Raw genomic sequence first — 14,306 nt, 5'->3', positions numbered from 1 at the left:
AATGTACATAATGTGAAACCATTTCAATAAAAATTCCGCGGAAAAATTAAAATTTCGTTTCGTTTATAAAATTTTGAATTAAATGGACCTTGATTTCGTATCGTTTGTAAGTCTCGAAAGTAAATCTATATTTCGTTTCGTTTCGTTGGGAAACAGTGTGTTATCGCATACCCTTAGAAAAGGATATATGTGGCTCCATAATATCCGAGGCAATAGCAGCAGAGGATATTCTGTACGTATTTAGAATTAAAGCTTATGAATTTATAGAATGATGAAGCAATGAAAGGAGGAAAAATAAAGAACTGTAACGTGCCCACCAATTTAATTATCCACAATTTAAGACAAAATCATCACGTAAATGTATTGGAAATGGAAGTCACGAAGAATTTCCGGAACAAGTTTAAAAAATCGCAGGCAGTGATTAGTTTAGAAGAATTTCTTGTGGAAGCCCAACAGGATTTCTTATTGAGATTCAGAAGCATTTACTGTGAAAATACCGAAGAATTAACAGAGGAAAATCAGAAAACAAATATTTTATTTACCAATTTATTAGGGAAATTCGGAATATTTCGACGGGAAAAAAAACAATTTTCAGAAAATTCATAGAAAAATCTAAAAATATTTACGCAAAAAAAAACGCAGTCGCCGACCAAATTCACGAAACGCTGCCGCCGTTGGTTTTAAACAGTCGCTCACCTCTATAGCCGTTCAATAACGGAGTAAAACTATGAAATTTTACATGATATAATAAGCGTAGTATATGAACACTCCCCTAGCAGGAACAATGACATTCCATGAAAACATTGGACTGATTTTAGGCAACCCTAAAGCGAACCAACCAGCCGTAACACCGACCCGCTGTACAACCACCCGTTCAAAAACATTTCATATATCTATTTGAACGCGCAGTATTCGAGCATCCTGAACGGCGGTGCACTGCTAATTAGAATGTTATGCGCTGGACCGGAGCAGCGACAAGGGGTATGAAGTCAATATGCAAATTAAAATGATAATCACATATTTCATAATGGCATATGGCAGATATTCCAGCCATTTACCACGGCGATGTGATGTACTGATGTTGTTATGACTTCTGAAAAGCGTTTAAATTAGCGAGCGATTTATGCCGTTATGATAAGTGATTGGGAATGCTAGTTGGCTGTTTGCTTTTCGTCAATTAATTATACAGTGGAATTAGGTCACACCGGTCAGAGGTATTGGACTTACGTCGTTGAATTGCGCTTCTTAATTATACAAATTTCATCAGGAATTCCTTATGAAAAGCTATGGCATCAAATTATGATCATTGAATTATATTTTGAAATGCTGTAGGAACGTCTCAGTTTATTCTGGGAAGCTAACACTAAGCTAAAATAATGGTCCAGTTTCAGTGAAAATTTGATATGTTTAAAATTGGCCCGATGGTTACTCAAAACCGTTTGAAACTCAAATTTGCCGAGTATTTTCAGCAAATCAATTCATTAGAAATGGAAGAGGAAGTAAACCAAATTATAAACCACGATGCTCAAGCTGCTTTCTTTGAATACTTTCGATAACGATAGGAAGGATGGGGAAGCATCGGAAATATTCTCGACCAGCAAAAAATTTGCCCCAGTGGACCATTTTCATTTGCTTTTCAGAGTGTACACAAGCAATATGAGATTACAAATGTCTGGGAAACGAAGATGAGTGTAAATGGTTATAAATTATGTTTCTCATAGAATATTTAAATTATGTACTGCATTTCTTCCATCATCCGGTGTTGGAGTCGATCCACAAAATTGCTAACAATCTGAAAGCAGACAGTTGTATACGTCGCTGGTATCAATTTAATGGAAATGAGGACGACGGAGTCGCTGTTGCTTCACCAACGACACCGCGAAGCAAAATTTTCCAACAAAGTCAAATATTTTCACTCATCTCAACCTCAGCCGCGAAAGCGACTTCTGTCTTTATTTCTTCTTTAGCTTTCCAAATGTCTCGGTCCTCCATAGTCAAACATCACTTAGAGATGATGATGTACGTTTTCAGCTAATGTTTGGAGTATTGGGACATAGAGTTGTCAAATTAGACATACAGATCTTAGCATAAGCGAATCAGGAATCGGACCCAGCCTCCGTTATCGTACCAAGCATTGTAACCACGCATCTATCGGTTGAACTACGAAAGACACCCGTGAAACCGCCAGAAGAACAAAAGCATTCGAGAAACGGCAAACTTGCAGGCTAAGTGCTTCTCAAACAAACTCCTTTCTAGTGTCGAAACGGTGTGGTGGATTTAGCAAGCAGCATAAGGGTCTGTTCACAAATTACGTAACGCTTTTGGGGGGAGGGGGGAGGTCCAACTTGCGTTATACTTTGTTACACTAAAAGGTGGGGGAGGGGTGGGTACAAGTAAATGTTACGCATAACGCGAATAAAAGTTAATCTTGAAGGTTTTTTTTAATCACTGATTGAAATAATTACTATGTCTTAATCACGACGATGAATACGTACTAACCTTTCCTCTTCACTACTATACTACGCATAATTGTCCCATGCTAGTCTTTGTAGTTTTTTACTTAGGAGGCTATTTTGATGTTTTTTGGGAATCTTAAAAGACAGCGAGTTTTGTTCGAATAATTGTTGCTAAATTTCGAGGCATTTTCATTCTAAGCAATTGCACTTTAGCTCAACCACATAAACAGTTAAATTTAAAAATAATTTGTCTATCGTTAGCGTTTTAGTCATTACTGAAATCAAGCACATAGCGGGACCATTATGCGTAAAAGAACAAAGCGAATATCGTATTTCTCGAAAGAACAGTCCCGCTAAACTAAAATTTGAATGGCCATGGTCGCTAATTCTATTTTAGTTTTTACTAGCTGCATTTGATACCCTTGGTTTTAATCATGCTCCGTTCCTGTTCTAACAGTTTTCAATAAATACCAAACCCACATGCTTCAGAGAAAGAAAAAAAATTGATTTAAAATTTTCTCAGTTACGCGTTATAAGGGGGAGGGAGGGGGTGCGAAAAATGTTACTTTTTGTTACGAGGGGGAGGGAGGGAGTCAAAAACTCGGATTTTTGCGTTACGTAATTTGTGAACAGACCCTAAAACGATACAACACTGCATCGGTAGGGGAGAACGACCCAATAGATAGATATACTAACTGCTAGAATCGTTAATGCTACTTTTTGATCAAATATTTGCATCACTTCAACTTCAATTATTCAGTCGCGAGTTGCAATCGAATAATTAAGAATAATTCCTTGATTTTTACTAAAATCCAATTAACTATCGGCAAGGTACATACTTGCAAGATTTTCTTTCCCTTCGCAAAAACGGACAACTTTCATATATGCCAGCCCCGGCGAGATGAGACACATGTGCATGCCGGCATCGAGCGGATATCTGCTAGAGGATGAGGGGCAACATGCCCTAGCTAGGCTAACTAGGCAAAAATTGTTTTAATGTCTTAGTTGGAACGATTTCCGAGGGTATTTTTACCTGATGCAGCCATCTTATGATTTTTGAAAATCTCAATAATATTTAAATAGGGTTCCTGATAATAATCCCGGCAGGGCCTCATTCGAGGCACAGGTTCGAAAACCAAAGTTTGAAACACTATTTTGGCTAAACTTTTTAATCGTGGGGGCTTACTCGAGAATTAACGATGCAGCTAATTCAAATTGAACTTAAAGACGCAACTTTGGCTTTGGCCGAAGCGCAAAAGCCTGCCGGAAATTCTTACCGATACCCTGTTCTGTTCCCGGAAAGCTCATGAGGAAAAACGCCTTTCAGCTGGCCCCTCTTAGGGAACAACGTCCCAAGCGTCGTCAGTAGTTTGTGTATGGGGTATGTGCATGGAGGCGCGTAGTACATTGTAGGTTAGTTCTATCCGGGCGTTTTGCCTCGCCCAAATGTTCCCCTACCTTGTGGTACATCAACGAGCTGGGAACCAACTTCAAAATGCTGGGCAAGATGCGTAATTTGTTTTTCGGTGGCAGTCAATTAACGCAAGGCTGTACAAGATGATAATCAAGAGTCGTTTCTGTAACTACGTATTCGTTAATGTGCACTGATTGGAGGCACGACAAAGCGAGGAAAGCATTTTTCAAACAGCTTGTGCAGACGAATTCCCACAGCGAGATGTGAAAATCCTTATCGAAGACATGAACGTTTCGGTAGAATGGGGGAAAATGCAATTGACCACCTTTTAATCGACAGTAAAATCTTCTCTTATACCACGAAAAAAAAAAATTCAGCTCAAAATTTGAAAATCCGTGTAAAAAAAAAAATTATGATTTCTTGACGAATCATGCAAAACGGAGCAACTTTGCAAAAAATTTGGGTGGGATTTTTTTTTTACATGGCCGTGTACAAAAAATCCGTGTAAAAACAGAATCGGGTGTACACCATTTCGTTTCTTCTGCGCGCAGGCACTATCCTTTGTTGACCGGTAGCGATTATTGGTCGTAGAAGACTGTACGACGCGCCGGGAAGGAGTCCGTTAACGATTTTTATCGTTCTTCCGTATTTTGCTTTCGTTCTGTCGATCTGTAGTGGAAGTGAAGTAGTGTAATGACTGAACAAAATGTCGAAACCGGAGAAGAAGCTGGCCGAGTACATGATGAAGCGCAAAGCATTGATGGTGGTGCATGAATCCGTGGAAGGTTTCATCAAAAAGTACAACGATGAGCGTCTACCAGATTCCCATCCGTCTTGATTCCTTGGACCGTGTCTACATGGAGTTCCAGGAGACCCAGGCTTTGATGAGCATTTGCAAGAGCAACCAGCATACGAAACGAGATTCTGCAAGGCCAAAGAATTCCTCTTGATGAAGCGGTCAACCGATCCAAGCCAAACCACGTTGATTTCATCAGGATTTCATCTCCGGTTACCCAAGATCGACCTACCAAAATTCGACGAAGATTTCTCTCGATGGCTTTCCTACCGCGACACGTTTACCTCGATGGTTTATTTCAATACGGATATTCCTACCGTAGCGAGGCTACAATTCCTCCTACAATCCATTGAGGGAGAATCTCATAAGATATTCGAGACAGTCGACATAGAAGCGGACAACTATGCATCGACTTGGGACGCTCTGCTGAAACGCTACGACAACAAGCGGTTCCTGAAGCGTCAGCTGTTCCGAGCCTTGTATGATCTCGCACCACTCAAGAGGGAGTCGTCGAAAGAACTGCACGATCTTGTTGACGATTACCAAAGGCATGTGAGGGCACTTTCGAAGCTGGATGAACCAGTTATTCATTGGGATACCCCGTTGATCAACCTACTGAGCTACAAGCTGGATCCAACGACCCTCCGAGCCTGGGAGGAGAAGACAAGCGGCTTGGAGAATGTATCCTATCCTTCTTGGCTTCAATGGCTCTACATTCCAACTGGAACATGGCCGGCTTTTTAACTTAGTATTCTATTAGCTTTTCCTCAATTATTAATTGAAAGCTTTTCTATACCCGCCATGTCATGAGTATGTATATTGTGTGACAAATACAATGGATACACTATGCCCAGGGTGTCGAAAAAGTTTCCAACTCGAAAACACCGTAGACCGGACCGAGAATCGAACTCGCCATCTCCGGATTGGTAATCCTACGCCTTTGCACGCAACTGGAGACCCTACCCAGAGTTGGTCGATTTCCTGTATCAAAGGTTCCGAATGTTATAGTCCGTAGTATCCGATCTGCAGATCCGCTCCAATCAGCCCGGCCAAGTCAATGTGGCAGGTTTTACACAGGTTCCGAAGAAGTTCGTCAAAATGGTATCCAATTCCTCCACGACCGAACGCAAATCCTACTCTCCGAGCTGTCACTTTCTGTTTCAATGTCCAGCATTCTCGAAGATGTCCGTTCACCAGCGCCGTGAGCTGGTATCCCAGAAGTGTTTATGCTGGAATTGCTTCCGCACTGGACACCAAGGCAGAAATTATACATTCAAGAACGACTGCCGAAGCTGCCATCAAAAACACCACACTCTCCTGCACCAGAATCCTACCGCACGATTTTCGTCCACTCCTGTTGTTGTATCTGGTCAATCGTCCCAGGAACCAAATCCAGCCATGTCGAACATTGACGTAGTCCCCGGATCAGCGAATCCAAACTGCGAAGTTAGCATGTCGGTACAGCCGTACCAATCAATCGTCCTGCTGGAAACGGTTACTTTTATTGTTGTAGATCAGAACGGCATGAAGCACTTCGCTCGTGCACTACTCGATTCAGGATCGATGTGTAGCTTCATTACCAAGAAATTGGCCAATGCACTCAACCTCCGCCGTGCGAAGGCAGACCTTGTCGTGTTTAAAATCCTCCAAGCAGATCAAACGCAAATTGACTGCTACAATCAAGTCTAAGTTGCCTTCGTACAGTACCACGCTCGAGTTCCTAATCCTGAAAAGGCCTACCGTCTGTTTGCCAACCACTCCGGTCGATACGTCCACGTGGAAATTTCCCGAAGTTGCATTAGCCGATCCAAAATTCCACGTTCCCGCTGACATTTATCTGGTTGTTGGAGGAGAAATCTATCACGAGCTGCACAGTGGCAGCAAAATATCCCTTAGCGAAGGCGAGCCTGTCTTCGTCGAGACAATCTTCGGATAGACTGTTTCCGGGAAAGTTCCCATCCAAGTACCCGGAATCCATAAGATTTACCATCTTACCACGGTGGACCGCAACCTGGAACTAGCCATACAAAAATACTGGGATCTCGAGGCTGTTAAACAGTATTCCAAGTTCACCGCTGAAGAAAATCTCTGTGAAAAATTGTTTTCCACTACCACCACTCGCGAATCGTCGGGTCGTTACATCGTTCCCTTACCACCCACCCGCGATCCGCTCGTTACTCTCGACAAATCTCGATCAATCACCGTACGCCGTTTCCTGAGCCTTGAAAGACGACTTGAGCGAGATCCAGCCACCAAGGAGACCTACTGTCGCTTCATGGAAGATTACGAACGCCTTAGCCACATGGTGAAACTCGTGGATCCAGTAGACGAAGCCCAGCCGCACTGCTACCTTCCGCATCATCCGGTGTTCAAAGAATCCAGCACAACCACTAAAATTCGAGTTGTTTTTGCTGCTTCATGCAAGACATCATCTGGGTTCTCTGTGAACGATCTGCAGTTGGTTGGACCCGTTGTTCAGGAAGATCTACAGTCAATCCACATACGTTTCCATAGCCACCAGATTGCATTCGTCGCCGATGTCAAGAAGATGTATCGGCAAATACTGTTGCATCCTCCCTTCCGCCGATATCAGCTAGTGCTTTGGCGTCCCCATCCAAGCCAACCGATCGCTACTCACGAGCTGCAAACTGTGACGTATGGTTTCGCATCCGCGCCATTCTTGGCCACCCGTACCCTCCAACAAATTGCACAAGACTCTTCCGAAGAATATCCAGCTGCAGCATCGAAGGTTCAGAGGGATGGTTGCGTGGATGATTTCCTCTCGAGCAGCACACATGTTGTACATAGATCACAGTAGCTTATGTGTGACCCGATTTAGACACCCAGTCTGTTTCGACACTCGGACTAATCTGGGAACCGAAGTCCAATATGATGGCGTTCAAGATTCAACTACCACTGCCGGCAGCCGTACTAACAAAGCGAAAGATCATGTCTTACATTGTACAGATTTTTGATCCACTTGGCCTGAAGCCGGTGATCCGTATGAGTGGGATCGTCCTCTGCCGGCAACCCTGCAACACGAGTGGAAGCAATATCACGGCACTCTCGATACTATCGCCACCCTCCGCATTTCCCGCTGTGTGTTCGTGGCCAACGCAACCTCAATCCAATTCCACATTTTCTCCGATGCATCGCAGAAGGCTTATGGAGCATGCTGTTACGTTCGGTCAGAATCCGCTGGAGTTATTCGTATTCAGCTGCTTACATCCAATTCCAAGGTTGCTCCATTGGCCAAACCACAAACCATCGCACGTCTGGAGCTGCGTGGAGCAGTGTTAGCGTCCAACCTCTTCAAAAATTTGTTACATACCTAAGTCCGCTGAAGTTTTCCTGTGGACAGATCCGTCCACTGTTCTCCACTGGTTGGAGTCTCAAACAAAATTTGATGTGGTGGAATGAATCAGAATGACTTTCCTTGCCACCATCGGAGTGGTCAGCTAGCGAAATGCCATCCCACGATTCATGCTGGATGTCGGAATCCAAAACTACCATGGTAGTCACCTTCGATGCTCAATTTTCCGATCTGCTCTTCAGCACCTTCACCAAACTTCGCCAATCCGTCGCATACTGGATGCGATATTTCCGTGCGCTGAAAGCAGCCTCCGAGAAAACCACCATCCAAATGTTCGAGTCCTTGATCTATGTCGACTATAAGCAGACATAGCTCAGTGTCGTGTAGCTCAGCGTGAATTATTTCCGGAAAAATTGTCCAACATTCGCTCTGGGGAGCGTCTCCCATCATCGACACCATTGAATGGTTGAAACCGGAGGTCATCAAGGAAGGCATCTTCCGTGTCGGTGGAAGACTCGGAAATGCCAACGTCTCTGAAGAAGTGAAGCATCCGATTGTTCTCTCGTCCAAACACCCTCTATCCACTCTGCTGGTCAAGCACTATCACCAAGTTCTACTTCACGCTGATCCCCAGCTGATGCTTGCCACAATTCGCCAGAAGTATTGGATCATCGGTGGTCGAAACCTTGTTCGTATAACCAGTGCTATAAGTGCTTTCGTATCAAACCTGTCCTGGTGCAGCAGAGTATAGCCGATCTACCGACATCACCACCTGTTGCGCGAATTCGGCCATGCTAATATCACCTATGAGGACATCCCAAGTAGCACACTTGTCACATATCAGTCACTGTGACTCATATGCGACCAAATCCAGTCGCATTACATTGCTGCAACCAAATTGATCTGAACTGTGCTACTAGGGATGTGCACTCTATTAGCACAGATAGAGATGTGCCTTAACTCCAGACCCATAGTTCCCATTCCAACCGACCCAGCAGATCTGGAAGTTTTGACCCCAGGGCATTTCCTGGTCGAAACAAGCATTCAAGCCGTCCAGGATTACAATCTGTGCGATATCCCGGACAACCGTCTGATCCACTTTGAGATGACCCAGAAACGATTCCAACGAATTTGGTCCCGGTGGGTTCCGGAGTACCTCCAGCAGCTCCAATCCCGAACAACGAAACGCAAACCACCAGTCACAATTACACCAGGTACCGTGATGGTTATCAAGGACGACAACTTGCCACCTATCCAATGGCCGCTCGGAAGGACCACCAAGGTTCATCCGGGCAAAGACGGAGTGGTTCGTGTCGTTACCCTGAAAACTCGTCCTGTCGCAAATATTGCAATTCTACCAATGCCGGAGAACAATCATCTGGATTTTGAAGAATGAGACCTGATAGAGCACGCCGAAATAAGCCCGAGGCCTTCGCGGGAACCAAGCAGGTAATTGCGGTTCCAATCCCTTACTGTAACCCTGTCAAGGCTACCTGGTCTTTTCTTTTCCCAGACATTTTGAAACCTGCCACCGCACTATGGGGCGGCTCCATACAAGTAGGTGGCCGAAAATATTTTCATTTCATTTCTGCAATATTTCACACTTATATCGTAGATTATTGTCTAAAAGATGTGAAATATTTGTTTTGCAGGTCGTTATTACTTCTAAGGTCTCCAAACTCCCTGGAATACAGACCTTTGATCTCTATGGAATATATCCCTTTTATCTACGAATGTCTCATGTACACAGCAGTCTATAGATGTGTATTTTATTGCAGCGCAGACCTGTAGAGTTCAAACTAGAAAATTGTATACTGTTTTTTTTTGTGATTTGAGTTGTACAGATGTTCTAAGTTGCACAAGGACTCCGTCAAATACAGGCCATTGCATCTACATACGTAACAGGTTGTCTTTGTAGGATTTTTCAGATTGGTTCAGGCTCTTAACCCGTAAAACAAGTAAAGGGAATACAATATAAAGCTCTATTAAAGCTAAACGAACTCCATGCAATAAAAGCTTCAAGATATATAAGTATACTGCAACAACATTTATTTATTCATTATGTATATGAACATCCTCAACAAAATCATCATTTATTTCTTCAAGATCGATTAAAATATCTGCTATGGTATATTTTTCTGTACTCGAATCTGTTGTATTGCAAGAAGTTTCAGTCACTAAAAAACTTTGAACATCTTCTGGATATTCCAGATTAGATTTATTTTGAAGTCGCTTACCTAAGTTGAGGGAGCTTATCAAAGGATCCGACGAGTTCATAGCACGAATGAAAACGTCATGTAAATTTTCTTCTCTTGAGGCTTTCCTGGCATGATGAGTCCGACTTTTTTTAAGTGCTTGTGTTGACACTCAGCTGCTTCTTCAGAAGACATTCCAAGTGGTGCTGGTGAATGAATAATTATATCCCCAGCATGGGCAAGGACTTTATGCACCGTAGCAGGAATTTTATACCAATCATACAGCTGCAAATCTCACTTAAATCCTCAAAATTTTTTGATGGCCTTCCACGAGATGTTGAAGCCACTGGCTCTGGCTCAGCATGATAAAATTCTTCTAATTCAAATTCTGTGTCAAGCCATTCCTCATTATATGAGTCAAAGTAAGTTTTGGACCGGGATGCGGCCTGCCATTTTTTTCAAATTTCAAATGCAGATTTTTCAATTTTGTATGGAGTTGACTCTTTTTTTGTTTATCCACAGCGAAGCTTTGGCAGATATATTCCAAAGCTTTTTCAACGCGATCTACCTGACGTCCCTCGTGAGCTCTAAATACTTCAATGAGTTGCCTATAATTCATGATTCACCAAATAATAAGTACAAACACTTCACACGATTTACCTTCGCAATCACAGCTCACTATGCACTCAGATAGACATTCATAAATGTTCTGTTTATTTATTTCACCTAGGTACATACCAATAATTATCGAAAGATGTCCTTAGGTACAGACATTTTTGCTTCTTGTATTCACATATTGGATTTTAATTAATATCAAAACTTTACTTTTTATGAAATAATTTCAAATGAAGCCTAGAGTATTTTCGTAACCCTCAAGAGTATATTGTTTTTTTTTTCATATTTATTTGCTTGATACTAGATAGATAATGAGTTGCCTCCTCTTGGTGAGCCTACGCCAAATGGAGTATCATATAGCTGCATAAGCTATCGTGTACACGGCCTACCACGAAGCCTACGACACTTTTCGTGTTATCTACTATCTCTATTTTAACTGTTCTTGATGCTCTTTTGTCATACGCATGGGATTTGTATCCAGCCCATCACAGTCTGCCGTGTATTATGAGAATAATTACATTTAATGTTTCAAAATTAATTACAGTTTTCGAAAAAGTGATCGGAATCGCAGATTTGCAGCCATAAGCAGCTGAATTTGTTTTAATGCCTTCTGGGAGGTCCAAAGAAAGTCGTAGTGGTAGTCGCTAAGCGAAACTTTGAGAAACTTTTTTTGTATGGAACTTTTTGTATGAAAAAAATTTGTTTTTCTTCGGGTCATTTTCGGATGTTTTACTACCTATTTTCCCATAACTAACCCGTTCTTCGCAAGTCCATGAAACAAGCTTTCAGAAACTTTTTAAAGAGTTGGAAAAGAGCTACTGTAGCCGAAGATATTGACAGTTGAATAATGCATTGATTTTTCAAGAACTAAAAAGTGTCTGGCTCTAATGCCTATATCTTGATAACCATATGGCTTAGAGTGCTGATATGCTGGGGTTTAATGCTCCAAAGCATTAGCATTTAGTAGGTCAACTTGAATTACGAATCAGAGAAAGTCGATTTTTTATTTTCGGCCACCTGATTCCCCATAGTGGCACCGATGACAAGTGGTGTTATTGTTTTCGGCGGCATCACTGCATCGTACTTCGTGATCACTACTGCCACAACAACCGGCCGTTGCCAACCAGTCACATGGCTCAACCGCCGTATCATCACATCAAATCAGTCCCCAGTCAACACAAAATCGCATATGCTAGCGAATAAGTGTACATGGTGGAGGCGATATAGGCGCATTCCTCCATTTGACAGCGTGCAAAATGTACACTTATTCCCTATGATATACGATCTTGTGTTTGCTGGGTCAGCACGATCACAATGTATCCTTGAAGTGAAAACCGTTTAGATAAAATCGATAGATGTAGGAGAATTAGTTTTTTTTTGTAAATTACTATACGTTGAACTGCTAGGCCAGATCAAGGTGGCCGGAATGATGTGAATTGCTAGAATTATAAACCGGGAAGAAATTGAATTGCTTCTGAATTTCGTTGCCGCAGGACAACGAAGGTGTCCCTGTTGTAGGTGTAGTTCGTCGAACGCCAACATTCTGGCCAAAAATTCTTCGAAAAAGAAAGGGTAAGCCCCAGCAGACTGTGTACCAGGCGCATATGAGGTAACACCCCTTAATATTTTAATAGAAATCGTGACGTCATGCTTGTTTGGAGACACGTTTGACAGTTCGTTTGGAGACAGAGGATTTGTCTTTGCGCATCTATATAGGGTTTCTTACCCCATTCCCGGCCTAACTTGCATACGACTGTATTATTTAATTGATATTTATGACAGGAAGCAACTTTTCGTGAATGGGCTGGGCTGTAGAATACTGCATTGAGGTTCACTTCTGATTAAAAAATAGCTATCCGTGCTAAATATTGTTCAAAAAAGCTTTTATTTGATTTTAATTAACGAGGTGCAGCACTCATTTCAGTCATAGCGATTTAATTTCCGGCCCACTTCAAAACCAGTTCCCGGCCTAAGCAAAATTTCGCTCAATCTCTCAACTTATTACTCTCTTTCTCTCTCGGGACGGTAGAAAATGCGACGTAAACAAAAAATTGCACGTTCCACGACAACAAGATGCCAGATGGTATTATTCATAATCATTTTTGTTTGGTTGAGAAGATATATTTACTCATCCAAATTTCTTCCAAATACTTAAAAACAATATTTTTTCACCTTTTGAAATCGAGAGAATTATAAATAACATGATAGCGTCAACGTATTAGACAGTTTTCCTATTAACAATGAAGGATCATTTTCATACTCCTGACGTTTTGGCAGCACGGTGCGGCAAGAAGTTCTTGGGCCGAGGTGATTTTTTGTTCGGTTTGAGGATACATTTTAAAATGTATTCTAATGTGTTTAAATAAGTTCTAGTGAAACGAAAAATTAGGAAGGATTGAAGCGCGTGTGTTTAGAATTATGGTGTGGTAATTAACAGCTTCAAGCAATGGTTGTATGGAGCACTGTGACGATTTACAGGTAGGTGTTTATTTGATCATACCGTTTTGTAAAAGTGGAAAGAATCACTCCGGTTCAGTGGTGTGGCGACGGAGAGCGAAATTTTGAAATATACATTTTTGTTTTCTACAATTGGATCAATTAGAAGTAAAACAAATGGTTGAAAAATATTGAGTATTGTGAAAAATAAATGGGAGACTTTTTAAAAATTATCAATCATGAATCATGAACGGCTTTCAAACAGTATAAATCATTAGTTTTCTGTGCAGTGAGCCGGGAACCGGGTCCATAGGCCCAAGTAGTGATTTACCCTATTCCACTATCTATACTTCTGATGCCATCCATGTCGGCAGAGCACCAAATTTTTAGAAGCCGGAAGTCGGGACTTCCGAACCGAACTTTCTTCCGAAGTTTTATCTGTAATGATTGATGCGTTGTTTTGCGCATCTTTGGGCGTATCCAGCACACTACTTCCGAAGTTGGGTAAGTCGTCTGTATTTGGAGAGAAATCCAACTTCGGTATAAAAAACGTTTTAGATTAGTTCCGGATAGACAATACTTTTTTGATGCGTCTTCCTTTGACGCGAGCTTGTGATTCTGCTGCCGACGCAACTTCCTGTTGTCGCAAAGCGGTTATGATTTGCACTTTGAACAACATTTGACTCGGCTCAACCTTCTCTTCTATAAAATTGAGATTTTGAAAAGAATTGGTTAATTAACAATGATGATGCGCCTTTCGAATCACTAACAGCAACTACTCAATACTTTGGATGTGCAAAAAAGTGCTTGAGAACTGCTTCCACTGTTGACTGCCAATCGATGGTTCTTCAGACGCCACCGTTGCAGAAATGTACTCCACCGTTGCTGATAGTTCGAATGTTCCGAGAAAATTTCACTTGAGTGCTGCTGATGCTGACGACGACGACCACACGACCCACGCCTTCGATGGGAGTAAAAATTCCTGCAGCAACTCTTCCAATGCCGAGGCTGGAACCGCTCTCCGCGACATATCATTTATTTATGGTGTAAGGTACCCCGGGGCAAGAGGGACCTAAAAAAA

The 14,306-nt window shown here is 42.0% G+C and overlaps 2 protein-coding genes across 3 annotated transcripts in view; one reads left to right on the top strand and one right to left on the bottom strand.

Moving 5' to 3' along the window:
* The window catches only part of LOC134225421 (uncharacterized), an 850,799-nt gene that overhangs the window by 509,586 nt on the left and 326,907 nt on the right, over positions 1–14,306 (bottom strand). The window lies entirely within an intron of this gene.
* Positions 4,820–7,484, top strand: LOC134221766 (uncharacterized). The gene is made up of 4 exons (XM_062700951.1): positions 4,820–5,347; positions 5,675–6,160; positions 6,225–6,567; positions 6,619–7,484. The coding sequence occupies exons 1-4, from the start codon at positions 4,820–4,822 to the stop codon at positions 7,482–7,484; spliced, it is 2,223 nt and encodes a 740-aa protein (XP_062556935.1).

This window comes from Armigeres subalbatus, chromosome 3 (assembly GCF_024139115.2).
Source record: "Armigeres subalbatus isolate Guangzhou_Male chromosome 3, GZ_Asu_2, whole genome shotgun sequence".
NCBI lineage: Eukaryota > Metazoa > Arthropoda > Insecta > Diptera > Culicidae > Armigeres > Armigeres subalbatus.
The sequence above is the reverse complement of the archived record's forward strand: the minus strand, read 5'-3'. Positions and strand labels throughout refer to the sequence as shown.